This window comes from Erithacus rubecula (genome assembly GCF_903797595.1).
Source record: "Erithacus rubecula genome assembly, chromosome: 2".
NCBI classification, from domain to species: Eukaryota; Metazoa; Chordata; class Aves; order Passeriformes; family Muscicapidae; genus Erithacus; species Erithacus rubecula.
In genome coordinates, this window is record NC_136685.1 from 108,402,880 (window position 1) to 108,416,859 (window position 13,980).

Here is a 13,980-nt window from a genome sequence, read left to right on the forward strand (position 1 = left end):
CCGCATCCCGCATCATCTCCCGCATCCCGCGTCGCGCGCGCCCCGCCCCGCCGCGCTCCCGGTGCCGCAGGAACAGCGGGGAAAAGCAGGGAAAAGCCATGGACAGCGCCGGCAAGGAGCGGGAGGCCGTGCAGCTGATGGCGGAGGCCGAGAAGAGGGTCAAGGGCTCGCATTCCTTCCTGCGGGGGCTCTTCGGGTGAGCGCATCCCGCTTTTCCCGCATCCCATCTCCTGCTCTCCCCCCCTTTCCAAGCTCTGCATCTCCCCCCCGCATCATCCCCCTCTCCCACCTCCCTCCCTCCCTCCATCTCCTCCATCCCTTCTTCCTTCCCCATCATCTCCATCCGCACCCTTCCCTATTTCCCTATTTCCCTATTTCCCTATTTCCTTCCGCATCTCATCCATCCGCCTCTTCCCCCTTTTCCCCAACTCCTGCCCCATCCCGGTCCAATCCCGCTTTCCCACCCATGGCCACAGAGGTCTCTGCGGCTCCTGCCCCCTTTTTATCGCGGCGTTATCCCGGCGGGAATCATCTCTCCCAGAAAATGGCAGAGCGTCCTTTTCCCCGGGCCTGCCTGGAAAACGGGCTGCTTTGGCCACCTCATTCTTGCTTTTCCTTATTTATTTATTTTATTTCTTTTTTTAAGGAAAAAACATCCCCGATGCTCCTGGCATTTTTATTTTTATTTTTATTTTTTTTTTAAATCCATCAGCCCGGAAAAATCGGCTGCGGCCGCCCTGAAATGCACAAGTTTTAAATAGAAATTCCTCCCCGGCCTCCAGGCAGATTAATCAATCAGGGCCTGCTCCCGGGGCATAATCCGGGCAGCAAATTCCTGAAAATCCTCGGAGGCAACGGGCGGAGATTTCGAGACGGGAATTTGTAATTTGCAGGGCTAAAACCAGATGGAGTTAAAAAAAAATATATATATAAAATAAAGTAAAAGAGGAAGGGAAGGTGGGGGAATGGGGGTGACTCGGCTCTTGGCAGTGTCCAGCCAAATTCCTTCTTCCCACCTGGGCTCTCCCAGGAATTGCTCCATCAGAGCTGTTGTGGAAGGAAATATTCCTTTATTTCTAATTTTTTTTGGCGCTTTCCAAGGGCAAGGAGGGATCCAAAAATCCCGCCTGAGCTTCCAAACCAACCGTGCTCAGCTGCCAGGGGCAGAGAGGGAGGGGAGAAAAGCTCCAGAATTCCCAAGGGATGGAGAGGGAAATGGAATCATCCTTCTCGTGAGGTCCATTTAAGAGCAGTGTGGATGTGGCACTTGGGGGGATGTTGGATGGATTTTCCAGCCTTAAGGATTCTGGGATTCCTTTTTTTTTAAATTATTATTCTGTGGGAACAGAGCTTGATCCCACCTGACTCTATCAATCTGCATTTCCTTACCAAAAACCTCACCTTTGGCACCTTGGAATCTCTGGAGAGCCCCCCAAATCCAAAATGGGGAGGTGGGATCGACCTCAGAGAGCCTGGAGAGGCCAGAATTCCCAATGCCAGTTTTATTTTTGGAGCTGTGTTCCCTGCTGGCCTGGCCTCAGGAGCATTCCTGCTGCATTCCAGGGGCAACACCCGTGTGGAGGAGGCTTGTGAGATGTACACCAGGGCTGCCAACATGTTCAAGATCGCCAAAAACTGGAGTGGTGAGTCCCAAATCCCGGGATCTGAGGGGGTGGGGGTGAATTATTCCAGTGGGGAATGGTCTCTGTGTCCACTCAACGTGGAAAAACAGGCAAGGAGCTGAAGGTTTTTGGAGGAATTTCACAATCCCAGCTGGTGATGCTGCTTGGGAAGCTTTCATCCCTAAATCCCTCCAGCTCCTGGCAGCATCACCTTCATTCCTGCCCATTCCCAAGGCTCGACATTCCTTCTTTTCCAGCGGCAGGAAATGCCTTTTGCCAGGCAGCCAAGCTGCACATGCAGCTCCAGAGCAAGCACGACTCAGCCACCAGCTTCGTGGACGCAGGGAACGCCTACAAAAAAGCAGATCCACAGGGTAAGGCAGCAGAGGAATCTTTCCCAGGAGGAGCTTTGGGGTGGGGTCAGGAGTTGGTTCCCTTGGGAATTGCGGGTGGGATTGGGGCAGGGGGCGCGGCTGACGCTGTTGTCTCTCCCATTGTGTCTCACGCACGCTGCAGAAGCCATCAACTGCTTAAACGCAGCCATCGATATCTACACGGACATGGTAAGAACATTCCCGCGGGGGGATTCCCGGGATTCCCGGGACTGCCGCGCCTCCTCCCGCCCCTCCTCATCCTCATCCTCATCCTCCTCCCTCGGCAGGGCCGCTTCACCATCGCCGCCAAGCACCACATCACCATCGCCGAGATCTACGAGGCCGAGCTGGTGGACATCGAGAAGGTCAGGGGGACGCCGCCCGTGACGTCATAAATGACGTCACCCGCACGGTTTTCCCACAAAACCGGTGTTTCTCACATTCCTGGGAACGCCCACAGCCGAGCTCTGCGGGATAGTGGGAGGTGTTCCCCCCCCTGGATTTGGATCATCTTTGAGGTCACTCCTGACCCAAACCATCCCTGGGCTGGAGAATTCCCATCCCCATTCCCATCCCATAGTGTAGGTGCATCCCAGCCTGGAGCCTCCCTTGGAGCATTCCCAAAACTCTGGAGTGTCCAGCGAGGATCCTCCTGGCCTTTCCCATTGGAAAAGCACCTCAGGAATGTCACAGAGCCATTTCCAGTCACTTCCCCACTGATCCCTCATTCCCTCTTCCAAACTCCCTGGAAAAGCACCTCAGGAATGTCACAGAGCCATTTCCAGTCACTTTTATATTCCCACTTCCAAGCTCCCCGGATCTCCTGTGGGATTTTGCAGGATAAAGCCGGGTGGGGTTCAGGGATTCTTTTCCAGGGGGGAATTTCCATCCTGCTGTCCCCTGATCCCCCATTTCTGTCCCCAGGCCATCGCCCACTACGAGCAGGCAGCCGATTATTACAAGGGAGAGGAATCCAACAGGCAAGTCTTGGGAAGGACAAGAATTCCTCCCAATCCCACTTTTCTCTGCTGGAATGGGGTGCTGGGGCTGGTGAATTTTTTGGGATTCAGGGCCTGATTATTTTTTTTTTTTTGGGGTGTGGTTGCAGCTCTGCCAACAAGTGTCTGCTGAAGGTGGCGGCGTACGCGGCGCAGCTGGAGCAGTACCAGAAAGCCATCGAGATCTATGAGCAGGTCAGCAGCAAATCCCAGGAAAAATCCCAAGGAAAAGGGCTGGGGGGGTCAGCACAGCTGCCAGAATCAGGGAATGGTTCAAGCTGGAAAAGCTGTCTGAGGTCAGAGTTCCCCCGGCGTGGTCACATCTGTGGTTTTTTAGTGTTTCCAGGAAAAGGGGTCCATCCAAATTTCCCCTTGGAATGTGTTTGCAAGATCCTTTGGTAGAAAATTCCCTCCTGGATTTAGCAGCTCTGCCTCTGGTTGGGTACTTAGCTGGGCACTTCCAGAGCTTCTTCCCAAATGGATTTGTTCTCCCACTTTCTCATCCACCAGGATCAGCCTGCTGGGATCTGTCTTCCCTTGGGATAAGTTCAAAACCTCCCTGCTTCCCAACAGCATTTTGGCATTTTTTTCCACATTTTTTACTCCCAGCCCTGTGGCTCAGGGTGGAATTGAATCCAGGCTTTCCTTGCCTGCCCCTTTTTTCCATGTGTTTTGTTGATTTTTTTTTGTTTTTTTCCAGGTGGGAACAAACACAATGGATAACCCTCTGCTCAAGTACAGCGCCAAGGAATATTTCTTCAAAGCTGCCCTGTGTCACTTCATCGTGGATGAGCTGAATGCCAAGGTCAGTTATCCCAAAATTCTGCTGGGAGAAGCATCATGATCCCAAAATCCCTGATCCCTCCTCAGCAGTGACTGGAATTCTCTGCCACTGCTGGATTCCTGGATGCTTTCCCAAATTTGAGGAGGGGAAGGGAAATCCTGGGTTAAAAAAACGAGGATGGTGTGTGAAGGGATCTCTTCTCTCTTCCAGCTTGCACTGGAGAAATATGAAGAGATGTTCCCAGCTTTCACAGATTCCAGGGAATGCAAGCTATTGAAAGTGAGTCACTGGGAATTTCCCACTTTTCCAGGGCTTTTCTCCCTTTTCCCAGCATTTTAGAGGGCTGGCTTTTCCCTGGGTTTGACCCAGACCCCCTTTGTGGTGGGTGCTGTGGGATGAGATGCAGGAACAGAGCATTTATTCCCTCATTTTTCCTGCTGTTTTCCCAGAAACTTCTGGAAGCTCATGAGGAGCAGAACAGTGAGGCCTACACTGAGGCAGTGAGTACTCATGGATTCCCTGGGGGTGCTGCTTCTTCCTTCTCTTTTTTGGGATGCCCTGTTGAGGATTTGGGAACCTGCAGAGAGGGGCTGGGGCAGAGCTGCTCCAGCAAGGTCCCAGCTTCCTCCTTTCCCATTCCTGGGTTTTCTGGGAGCTCAGATCCTGCCTGGCTTTGCTCCTTTGGTGTTTGAGATGAGCTTAAAGTGCTCAGGGTGGGTTTGGAGAGACTTTTCTCTGGACTGTGCCTTTCCTCTTTTCCCCATTTTTTTCCCTCCATTCCCTATTTTTCCTCTGCTGTCCCTTGTTTCCCTCCCACTCTCCCCCCTATTTTCCCCTTCTTCCTTTCTACCCCCCTTTTTCCTTTCCCCTCTTTTTCCTCTCCCTTTTTTTTTTCCTTTCCCTTGTTTGCCCTCACTTTCCCCTTGCATTTTCCCCCCATTTCTCCTTATTTTGTCCCCTTTGCTTTTCCCCCCTCTTTGTTTCTTTCCCTTTCCCCTCTTCCTCTTCTTCCCTTTTTTCCTCTTTTCCCCTTTTCCACTCTTCCTGTTTTTTCCCCCTTGCTTTGCTTTTGCCCTTGCTTCCCTTTTGCCTTATTTCTCTTTTCCCCTTATTTCCCCCTCCCTTTCCTTTGTTTTTTCCCTCCTCCTCCCCTCCCCTTTATCCACTCCCAGCCCGTGTCCGGCACTCCCCGCTCCCTGATCCTCGTTTTTTTTGCCTCCTGCAGGTGAAGGAATTCGACTCCATCTCGCGGCTGGATCAGTGGCTCACCACGATGCTGCTGCGCATCAAGAAAACCATCCAGGGCGAGGGCGACGGCGACCTCAAGTGACGCCCGCGGGTCCCTCCCGCCTCCAGCCGAGGACTTTTCGGGAATTCCCGACCCGATCCCGCGCTTTCTTTCGTCGCTTCCCGCTCCCGCGGCTCACTGTGTTTCTTTAGCCCCCGCTCTGTGAAGGATGCCAGGCGGGAGAAGCCCTTGGAGAGGAATTCCTCCTCTTCCTCCTCCTCCTCCTCCTCCTCTTGGGGTTTGGTCCTGCTCATCCCGGTGCCTGCAGCTCCCGGTTTTCCTGCTCTTCCGTGGATTCCAGCATGTAAATATTCCATCCGGGCCAGCCCAGTGCTTCCAGCCCTTTGTGTTCCCACCTTGCCGTTCTCCAGGGTTGGATTTGGGGGTTTTGCATTCCAGGAGTGCCAGGATCGGCTCCAGGTCCTGCTTCCACCTTTCTTGGCTTGATTTTCCACTTTAGTTCATCCCTCCACTTCCCAAATTATTCCACCCGAGGAAGGATCTAGTTTTGTATGTCACCCTCCACATGTCCCTAAATTCTCGCCCCTGGATCCCACGGGAGCATCGTTGGAATTTGGGTGGCAGGGAGGCAGAGTTTGCTTGGGAAGAGTTGAGAAATTCCTGCAGGAATTGGTGGATGTGTGGCTCAGGAGAGAGGATTGAGCTTCTTCTTTGGGAAGAGTGAAGTCCATTAAGGGCTGTTCTGGAGCCTCTGGAAAAGGTCAGGTTGGAATGTTGGGCTCCGAAGTCCTGAAAACCAAAAATCCCCATCCATGGCAAATTCTCCTTGGTCCTGTGTTTTTCTTTCCCTCCCCCCTTCCCAATCTCTTTATTTCCCACAGGTCCTTGTGTTCATCCCAAAGATTGGGCAAAGCCTGGGTTTGGGAGGAGGGGGATCCCCCAGCCCCAGGCTTGGCAGCACCTGGAGTCCCCCCATTCCCACCCTCGGGAATGGCTTTGTGTGGGAGCTGGGATGAGGGGAGGCTCCTCTCTCTCCCCGGCATTTTTTGGGTTCTGCTGCCCTTCCCCGTGTGGGTGCTGTAGGACAGGAGGAGCAGGAGGGCTGTTACTCCATCCCTACACCTGGTAGTTGTGTGTGAGTAGCTCCAGCATGTCCTCTGCTGTATCCATGGTGAATTGTGACGGTTCCCAGGTGACAATTCCGCCACTCCCGCTGTATCCCTGCCCCACTTCATCACTCTCTACTTGGAAAACTTAATTTAAGGAAATGGCCTTAGCAAGAATATCATGTTTGGTGTGACTCTGTACATGAATAAAGTGAACATCATGGATGGAAGGAGGGGAAGTGCTTCTTCTGGAGCGTGGTGGGGTGATGGAGGCTCCTTCAATTCCAGTTTGGAATGCTGGGATGGTTTGGGTGGGAAGGGACCTCAAAGCTCATCCTGTTCCAGGGCCACCTTCCACTGTCCCCCTGGACACTTCCAGGGATGGGGCAGCCACAGCTTCTCTGGGAAAACTCTTCCAGGGCCTGCTCACCCTCACAGGAAGGATTCCTTCCCAAGATCCCACCTGAATTCCCTTCCTCCTGTGCAATTCCTGATGAAGAATCCTTCCCACTTCTCCCTGCAGGCCCCTTCTGAGGTTTCCAGGGAATCTTCTCCTTTCCAGGTGAACTTTCCAAGCCTGTCAATATTCCAGAGGATCCCCACAACTGAGTCACTGGGAGGTCTCCATATTCCATATTTTATTAGGAACAGCTCAAACAAGTAACTCACTTCCCTGTGTTCCCAGAGTACAAAACATTCCCCAGCTCCAGATCCAAGTGCTCAGCCTTTAAATATATCTACAACCCCTTTCCTTCCATTGGGAATAGCTGAGCTCCAGCAGGAATAAATATCTCAAATATAATCCCCTGGAAATGTCCTCTGGTACAAAAATTCCCTTTTTTCCTGCTCAGAATTCCATGAGAATGCCTCCCCCATCCCTTTATCCCAAAAAATAGCTCTGTGCCACAGGTGGGGAGGGGGTGTCTTTATTGCTGGGTCTCACCAAGGCTGGATTGTGCTTACCTTTCCCAAAGTTCTGCTCACAGCTTCAGCTGAGGAATTGCTGTGGGAATACTACAGGGACAGGCAAAGGAATGGGAAAAGCTGCAGGTTTGAAGCATTATGAGTTGCTGTTGTGAAAAAAAAACAGGAGTCAGCCCAGCTGGACAAGATTCCAAGGCTCCTTCCCTGCCCAGGGGAAATGCCCCAAATCCCAGTCTGCTAAAATGGAGCAGGAAAAGCCTTTTCCAGCACAGCTCCTTTTCCCAGGCTTTGATCTAGGAGATGTTTTGGTCTCCTGAGTGCCCAATTCCATGGGAGCTGGAGCAGCTGGGAGGTGAGGACAGGATCCAAGTGCCAGACTGCTCTGGTTTCCATGGAATTGTAAAACCAAGGAAGCAGCACTTGGCTGCCACCTGCCCCTTTCTGCTGCTCGGAGACTCCAAACTCCTGGACTGAAACTCCAAAGCTGCTCCCACTATTTGGGATCTTTGGCAAAAGCAGAGAAAAACCAACAATTCCTGAAAAGCAAATTTAGCCAGACTTTTCCTGGATGAGATTCCACAGGGGGAAACGCAGCAAATGTCATGGAGAAAACATCACTTCTCCTGATTGTCCATGTGGCACTGAATTCCCTGGAAAACAAACCTGCACCACCAAGGTACCTGAGCCACCCCCTGAACTCCCAGGGAATCCACTTCCCTGCTGTGGTGCCACCCTGCACAAGCAGGAAAGCTGGAAATCCACTCCTCCCCAAGGCCAAGGACTGTACAAGGGGAGCAGCCTCAGGACAGGGTGATCCCAAATCATTCCACGTTCACCAGGGCTTGGAGCTGGGGCTGCCCCGACTCCGTCTGCGTGTGGAGCACGGCCAGCTCCCCCAGCAGGGATTCCTGTGCTCCTGGAGCTTTACAATCCGTGCTGGAATTGCCATTTCCTGGCACAGCTGCCAGGCCCTGGTAGGGGCTGCTCTCTGGGAAGGGCAGCAGCTTCTCAGGGATTTTGGGGGACACCTGGTACTCCTCGTCGGGAAGCTCCGTTTTGTGTCCCTCCGTGTTGTTCTTGGCTGCCCCTTCCACGATGACCAGGAAGGATTTCCAGGGGGTGTTTTTGTCGTGGATCTGAAAGGGAATAACCAGCAGAGAGGAGGTTAGGGATGGGATGGCAAGGGAAAAAACTGGATGGATCAAGATTGGGTTTGATGGTGGTTTTTGGTTTGGAGTTGTGGAATGGTTGGGTTGATTCAGGGACACCTTCCCCTATCCCAGGCTGCTCCAAGCTGGTTTTGAACAATTCCAGGAATGCAGCACCCACAGTTTCCTGGGAAAACTGTGCCAGCACCCTCCCAACCTCCCAGGGAAGAATTCCTTCCCAACATCCCATTCCATCTCTGAGGTCTGCCCAGTGCATGGAACACCAGGAATGTGGGAGGTGCTCCCAGGATTGGGACAGTACCAAGGTGAAAACCCCAGGAATGTGGGAGATGCTTGTGGGATGGTGATTGGGATGAGGATGGGGATTGGGATGAGGACAGTACTGAGGTGAATCCCTGAAATGTGGGAGGTGCTCCCAGGATGGGGACAGTACCAAGGTGAACCCCTGGAGTGTGGGAGATGCTCCCAGGATTGGGATTGGGATGGTACCAAGGTGAACTCCAGGAATGGGGGCTGTGCTCCCAGGATGAGGATTGGGATGGGGATAGTACTGAACTCCAGGAATGTGGGAAGTGCTCCTGGGATTGGGATAGGGACAGCACCAAGGTGAACCCCAGGAGTGCAGGAGGTGCTCCCAGGATTGGGATGGGGTGGCTCCTCACCGAGGTGTGGCGACGCAGCGTGGATTTGGGATGGGGATTGGGATGGGGATTGGGATTGGATTGGGATTGGAGCTGCTCCTCACCGAGGTGTGGCGGCGCAGCGTGGATTTGGGATTGGGGTTGGATTGGGGTTGGATTGGGGTTGGATTGGGATTGGATTGGAGCTCCTCCTCACCGAGGTGTGGCGGCGCAGCGTGGATTTGGGACTGGGATTGGATTGGGGATTGGATTGGGGTTGGATTGGGATTGGATTGGGGTTGGATTGGGGTTGGATTGGAGCTGCTCCTCACCGAGGTGTGGCGGCGCAGCATGGATTTGGGATTGGGATGGGGATTGGATTGGATTGGGGTTGGATTGGGGTTGGATTGGATTGGGATTGGAGCTGCTCCTCACCGAGGTGTGGCGGCGCAGCGTGGATTTGGGATTGGGGTTGGATTGGGGTTGGATTGGGGTTGGATTGGATTGGATTGGGGCTGCTCCTCACCGAGGTGTGGCGGCGCAGCGTGGATTTGGGATTGGATTGGGGTTGGATTGGGGTTGGATTGGGGTTGGATTGGATTGGGGCTGCTCCTCACCGAGGTGTGGCGGCGCAGCGTGGATTTGGGATTGGATTGGGGTTGGATTGGGATTGGATTGGATTGGATTGGATTGGGGCTGCTCCTCACCGAGGTGTGGCGGCGCAGCGTGGATTTGGGATTGGATTGGATTGGGGTTGGATTGGATTGGATTGGGGCTGCTCCTCACCGAGGTGTGGCGGCGCAGCGTGGATTTGTCGGTGAAGGCGCGGCCGCAGGCGCTGCACATGAAGGGTTTCTCTCCCGTGTGGATGCGGTGGTGCCGCTGCAGCGCGTTCAGCTGCGTGAACTGCTTCCCACACTGGTCGCAGCAGTAGGGCCTCTCCCCTGGGGGGGAAAACACGGCAATTTCACGTCATATTTCCTCTAGATATTCGCCAACTTTTACCAGTTTTTTCCTCTTTTCCTTTTCCAGAAATCCCTGGGCTCGCACTGGTTTTTGGGGCTGGTATTCGGAGTTTTTCTGGTCATTTTTTTGGTGCAGTTTCTGGGGGGTTTTTGTGTTTCTCAGTGCCAATTCCAAAGGATTTTTCCTGTTTTTATGGCAGAGTTTTTCCCAACAACACCTGGAATTTGGACAGCTTTGGGGTGTTCCAGTGCAACTTTGGGGAATTTTTTAGTTTGATTCTTAGGGGGTTCTTCATTTCTTAGTGCAAACTTTCAGGGACTTTTCTGGTTTCTTAGGCTCAATTTTTCCTGGATTTTTCCTGATGTTTTTCCCAGCAGTCCTTGGAATTTTGGCAGAGTTTAGGTGTTTTAGAATGGATTTCAGGAGTTTTTGGGCCATGGTTCATGTGATTTTCTGGCTTTTTGGGCTGTTTTGAGCTGGATATTTTCCCCACTCACTTCCCCAGTTTCTTCCTCAAAAATTCCTGGAATCTCACAGGATTTTGGGGCCATGTTTGGGTTTTGGTTTTTTTTTTTTTTTGTGCAGATATTAGGAGTTTTTCTGACCATTTCTTGTGCAATTTCTGTGGGATTTTTGTGTTTCTCAGTGCAAATTTTCAAGCATTCCCCTGGGTTGTTAAGGCACAATGCATCAAGCAGGGAGAAAAACCTGGCTGAGAATTCCTTGCTGGAATAATAGAGGGGTGCAATCCAAGGAAAGGGGCACATCACAACCTACCTGTGTGCACTTTGATGTGCTGGTAGAGGGAATTCCTCTGGGCAAAGGTCCTGAAGCAAACCTCACACTTGAAGGGCTTGGATCCTGTGTGGATCCTGTTGTGGTGCTTCAGGTATTCCTTGGAAGCAAAGCTCTTCCCACAGGTCTCACACATAAAAGGCCTTTCCCCTAAAAAAATGAAACCAGCAGAGATTTAGGAATGCACTTCAATATCTGGAATTTACTCCTGGGACTTTTAAAATTCCAAACCATTCCCCTTTTCCAGCACACCTTCCCCTGTCCCAGCTTGCACCAAACCTAACCCAACCACTGGGTGACAACATCTCATTTTATCCATAATAATGCAGATTAAAAAGCAGAGTTGCAGTTTCCCTGGAATGTGCAGGGTTGGATTTTTTTCCCAGTTTTGCAGCCTCACCTGTGTGGCAACGCCTGTGGTAGATGAGCATGTGGTTCTGGGTGAAACGGGCCCCACACTCATCACACACAAAAGGTTTTTCCCCTGTGTGGATCCTGCAAGGAAAAAAGGGAATTTTCAAACTTCAGGATGAGCCTTTCCCTCATTCCCACTCATGCTTAGAGCTGCATCAACACCCACGTCCAAAAAATGGGAAAAAAACAAGAACTTTTCAATGTAGAAAAATTTAATTTAGAAAATTCCGGGCTCTGGGAAATATCTGGATGATATTTTCCCCTTATCAAAATGCCCTGAGATGGATAAAATGCTAAAAAAAATGAGATTAAACCTCTCAGGGATGATTTTTCCCTTATCAAAATGCCCTGAGGGAGATAAAATATTGACAAAATGAGATTAAAATCCCTCAGGGATGATTTTTTTTTTCCCTCCTGATAAAAATACCCTGGACAGATAAAACCCAGCTGTGTGTGGGTGACATTGGTGATGCCATCTCCTCCTGTTCCCAGATCCTTTATTTTCCCTGTTTCTCCCCCAGATCCTGCATTTTCTCATTGGAAATTCTGCCAGATCCTTCCCAAATCTTTCCATATTTGTCTTTGGGTTGTCTCTAAGGAGGCCCTGGAAGAGAAAATTGGGATTTGGGAGACCCTGAAAGAGAAAATTGGGATTTGGGAGACCCTGAATGAGGAAATAAAGATTTGGGAGGCTCTGAAAAAGAAACTAGGGATCTGGGTAGCCCTGAAAGACAAAATTAGGATTTGGGAGGTCTTGAGAGGGAAAACAGGGATCTGAGAAGCCCTGAATGAGAAAACATGGATCTGGGAACTCCTAAAAGGGAAAAGAGGGATCTGGGAAGCCCTGAAGGAGAAAACAAGGATCTGGGAATCCCTGAAAGAGAAAAGAGGAATCTAGGAAGCTCTGAGAGAGAAAACAGGGATCTGGGAAGCCTTTAAAGAGAAAACAGGGATCTGGGAAGCCCTGAAAGAGTAAACAGGGATCTGGGAAGCCCTGAAAGAGTAAACAGGGATCTAGGAAGCCTTTAAAGAGAAAAGGGGGATCTGGGAATCCTTTAAAGAGAGAAGAGGGATTTGGGAAACCCTGAAAGAGAAAACTGGGATGTGGGAAGCTCTGAATGAGAAAACAGGCATCTGGGAAGCCCTGACAGAGAAAACAGGGACCTGGGAAGCCCCAAAAGAGAAAACATGGATTTGGGAAGCCTTTAAAGAGAAAACATGGATTTGGGAAGCCTTTAAAGAGAAGACAGGGATCTGGGAAGCCCTGAAAGTGCGAACAGGGATCTGGGAAGCTCTGAGAGAGAAAACAGGGAACTGGGAAGCCTTTAAAGAGTAAACAAGGATTGGGGAAGCCCTGAGAGGGAACACAAGGATCGGAGAAGACTTTAAAGAGTAAACAAGGATCTGGGGAAGCCCTGAGAGGGAAAACAAGGATCGGGGAAGCCCTGAGAGAGAAAACAAGGATCGGAGAAGACTTTAAAGAGTAAACAAGGATCTGGGGAAGCCCTGAGAGGGCAAACAAGTGCCTGGGCACCCCCAGATCCAAACCAGCGCCGCTGCCCCTCACCTCATGTGGGTCTTGAGCGCGGAGGGCTGCGAGAACTTGGCGGGGCACTGCGGGCAGCCGTAGGGCTTGTGGCCGGTGTGCGTGCGCTCGTGCAGGCGCAGGGCGGTGCGGGAGCTGAGCCCCTTGCCGCACAGGTGGCAGGGGTGGCGCCGGCCGCCGCCCTCGTGCACCTGCAGCACGTGGCGGCGCACGTCCTTGCGGCGCTTGAAGCGCTTGGCGCAGAGCTCGCAGGGGAAGCGGCGCTCGCCGCCGTGCACGTGCCGCTGGTGGCCGCGCAGGTTGCAGCGGTTGGCGAAGGTCTGGCCGCAGGTGTCGCAGCGCAGCTCGGGCGGGGCGGCGGCGCCGTGGCTCTGCCGGGTGTGCTTCAGGAAGCTCTTCTCGTAGAGGAATTCTTTGTGGCAGGTGGAGCATTTGAAAGGGGAGCCGGCGTCGCGGTGGTTGGCGTCCTCCTCCTGCTCGGCGTCCGCGGGTCGCTGCTGCTCCTCGCGCAGCCGGCGGGTGTATTTCTTCTTGGGGATCTCCACAAACACCTTCCTGCCCGCCAGCCGCCCGCTGGCACGGCGGATCTTGGAGTAAGGAGCTTCCTTCTTCTTGTCCGCCCTCTCCTCGGCTTGGGAGGACTCGGGAGGATCCTCCCGCTCCGGCGGCGCGGCGTTGCCAGCAGCACCACCACCCTCCTCCTCCTCCTCCTCCTCCTCCTCCTCCTCGGGGCTCTGCGACTCGGAGAAGCTCTGCAGCTCCAGCAGCACGGATTCCAACATCTGCTTCTTGAGCTGGAAGCAGGTCTCGGAGAGATCCAGGCACTTGAGCCTCTCGGCCATCTCCAGCATGCGCTGCACCCTGTCCTCCTCCACCTCCACGCGCGCCGTGTAGACAAACTCCAGGAAGGAGGCGAAATCCGCCACCTGCACCTCGTCCAGGAACACGCTGCTGCGGGGCCCGTCCACGGGCTTCTCGTTGAGGAAAACCTCCTTGAAGAACTTGCTGGTGGCCGCCAGCACGGCCTTGTGCGCCGGGAAGTCGGCGCGCACGCCCTGGTACTCCACGCTGACCGTCACGTCGCACAGGTGGCCCAGCAGCCGCAGCTGCTGCATCTCGTGCAGAAGGTTGAGAGGAGAGGACTTGGATTCCAGCAGCACCGGGGGGCTCTCCATGATTCCTGTCCCCTGGGGGATGAGATGATGAGGGAAAGGGGCAGGGGTTGGGAGGAGATCAGAGATCATCTGGTCCAAGCTCGGATCTCCAAATCCTCAGCTAAACCGTGGAGTGAGGGAAGCTGAGCTTTAATCCCAACCCTCATATTCCATGAGACCCTTCGGGCTGCCAGAAGGCAGGATAGGGATGGAGCGAACCTGGAATTCAGGGATGATTCCCAGCCTCAGCAGGCGATAA

At 52.9% G+C, this 13,980-nt stretch overlaps 3 protein-coding genes across 4 annotated transcripts in view; 2 read left to right on the forward strand and 1 right to left on the reverse strand.

The window, feature by feature from the left end:
• Nucleotides 1-13,980, forward strand: part of FBLN7 (fibulin 7) — a 101,166-nt gene that overhangs the window by 29,664 nt on the left and 57,522 nt on the right. The window lies entirely within an intron of this gene.
• LOC306798415 (beta-soluble NSF attachment protein) lies at nucleotides 85-5,202 on the forward strand. Its single transcript, XM_079298444.1, has 11 exons — nucleotides 85-196; nucleotides 1,564-1,643; nucleotides 1,880-1,996; nucleotides 2,139-2,185; nucleotides 2,284-2,361; nucleotides 2,921-2,976; nucleotides 3,105-3,189; nucleotides 3,695-3,799; nucleotides 3,989-4,057; nucleotides 4,228-4,278; nucleotides 5,004-5,202. Exons 1-11 carry the CDS (start codon nucleotides 99-101, stop codon nucleotides 5,106-5,108), a joined length of 891 nt encoding a protein of 296 aa, XP_079154570.1. The 5' UTR covers nucleotides 85-98; the 3' UTR covers nucleotides 5,109-5,202.
• Nucleotides 7,866-13,756, reverse strand: GZF1 (GDNF inducible zinc finger protein 1). The gene is made up of 6 exons (XM_079298957.1): nucleotides 13,262-13,756; nucleotides 12,589-13,168; nucleotides 11,008-11,102; nucleotides 10,590-10,757; nucleotides 9,633-9,790; nucleotides 7,866-8,193 (listed from the first exon to the last, which is right to left on the reverse strand). The coding sequence occupies exons 1-6, from the start codon at nucleotides 13,740-13,742 to the stop codon at nucleotides 7,879-7,881; spliced, it is 1,797 nt and encodes a 598-aa protein (XP_079155083.1). The 5' UTR covers nucleotides 13,743-13,756; the 3' UTR covers nucleotides 7,866-7,878.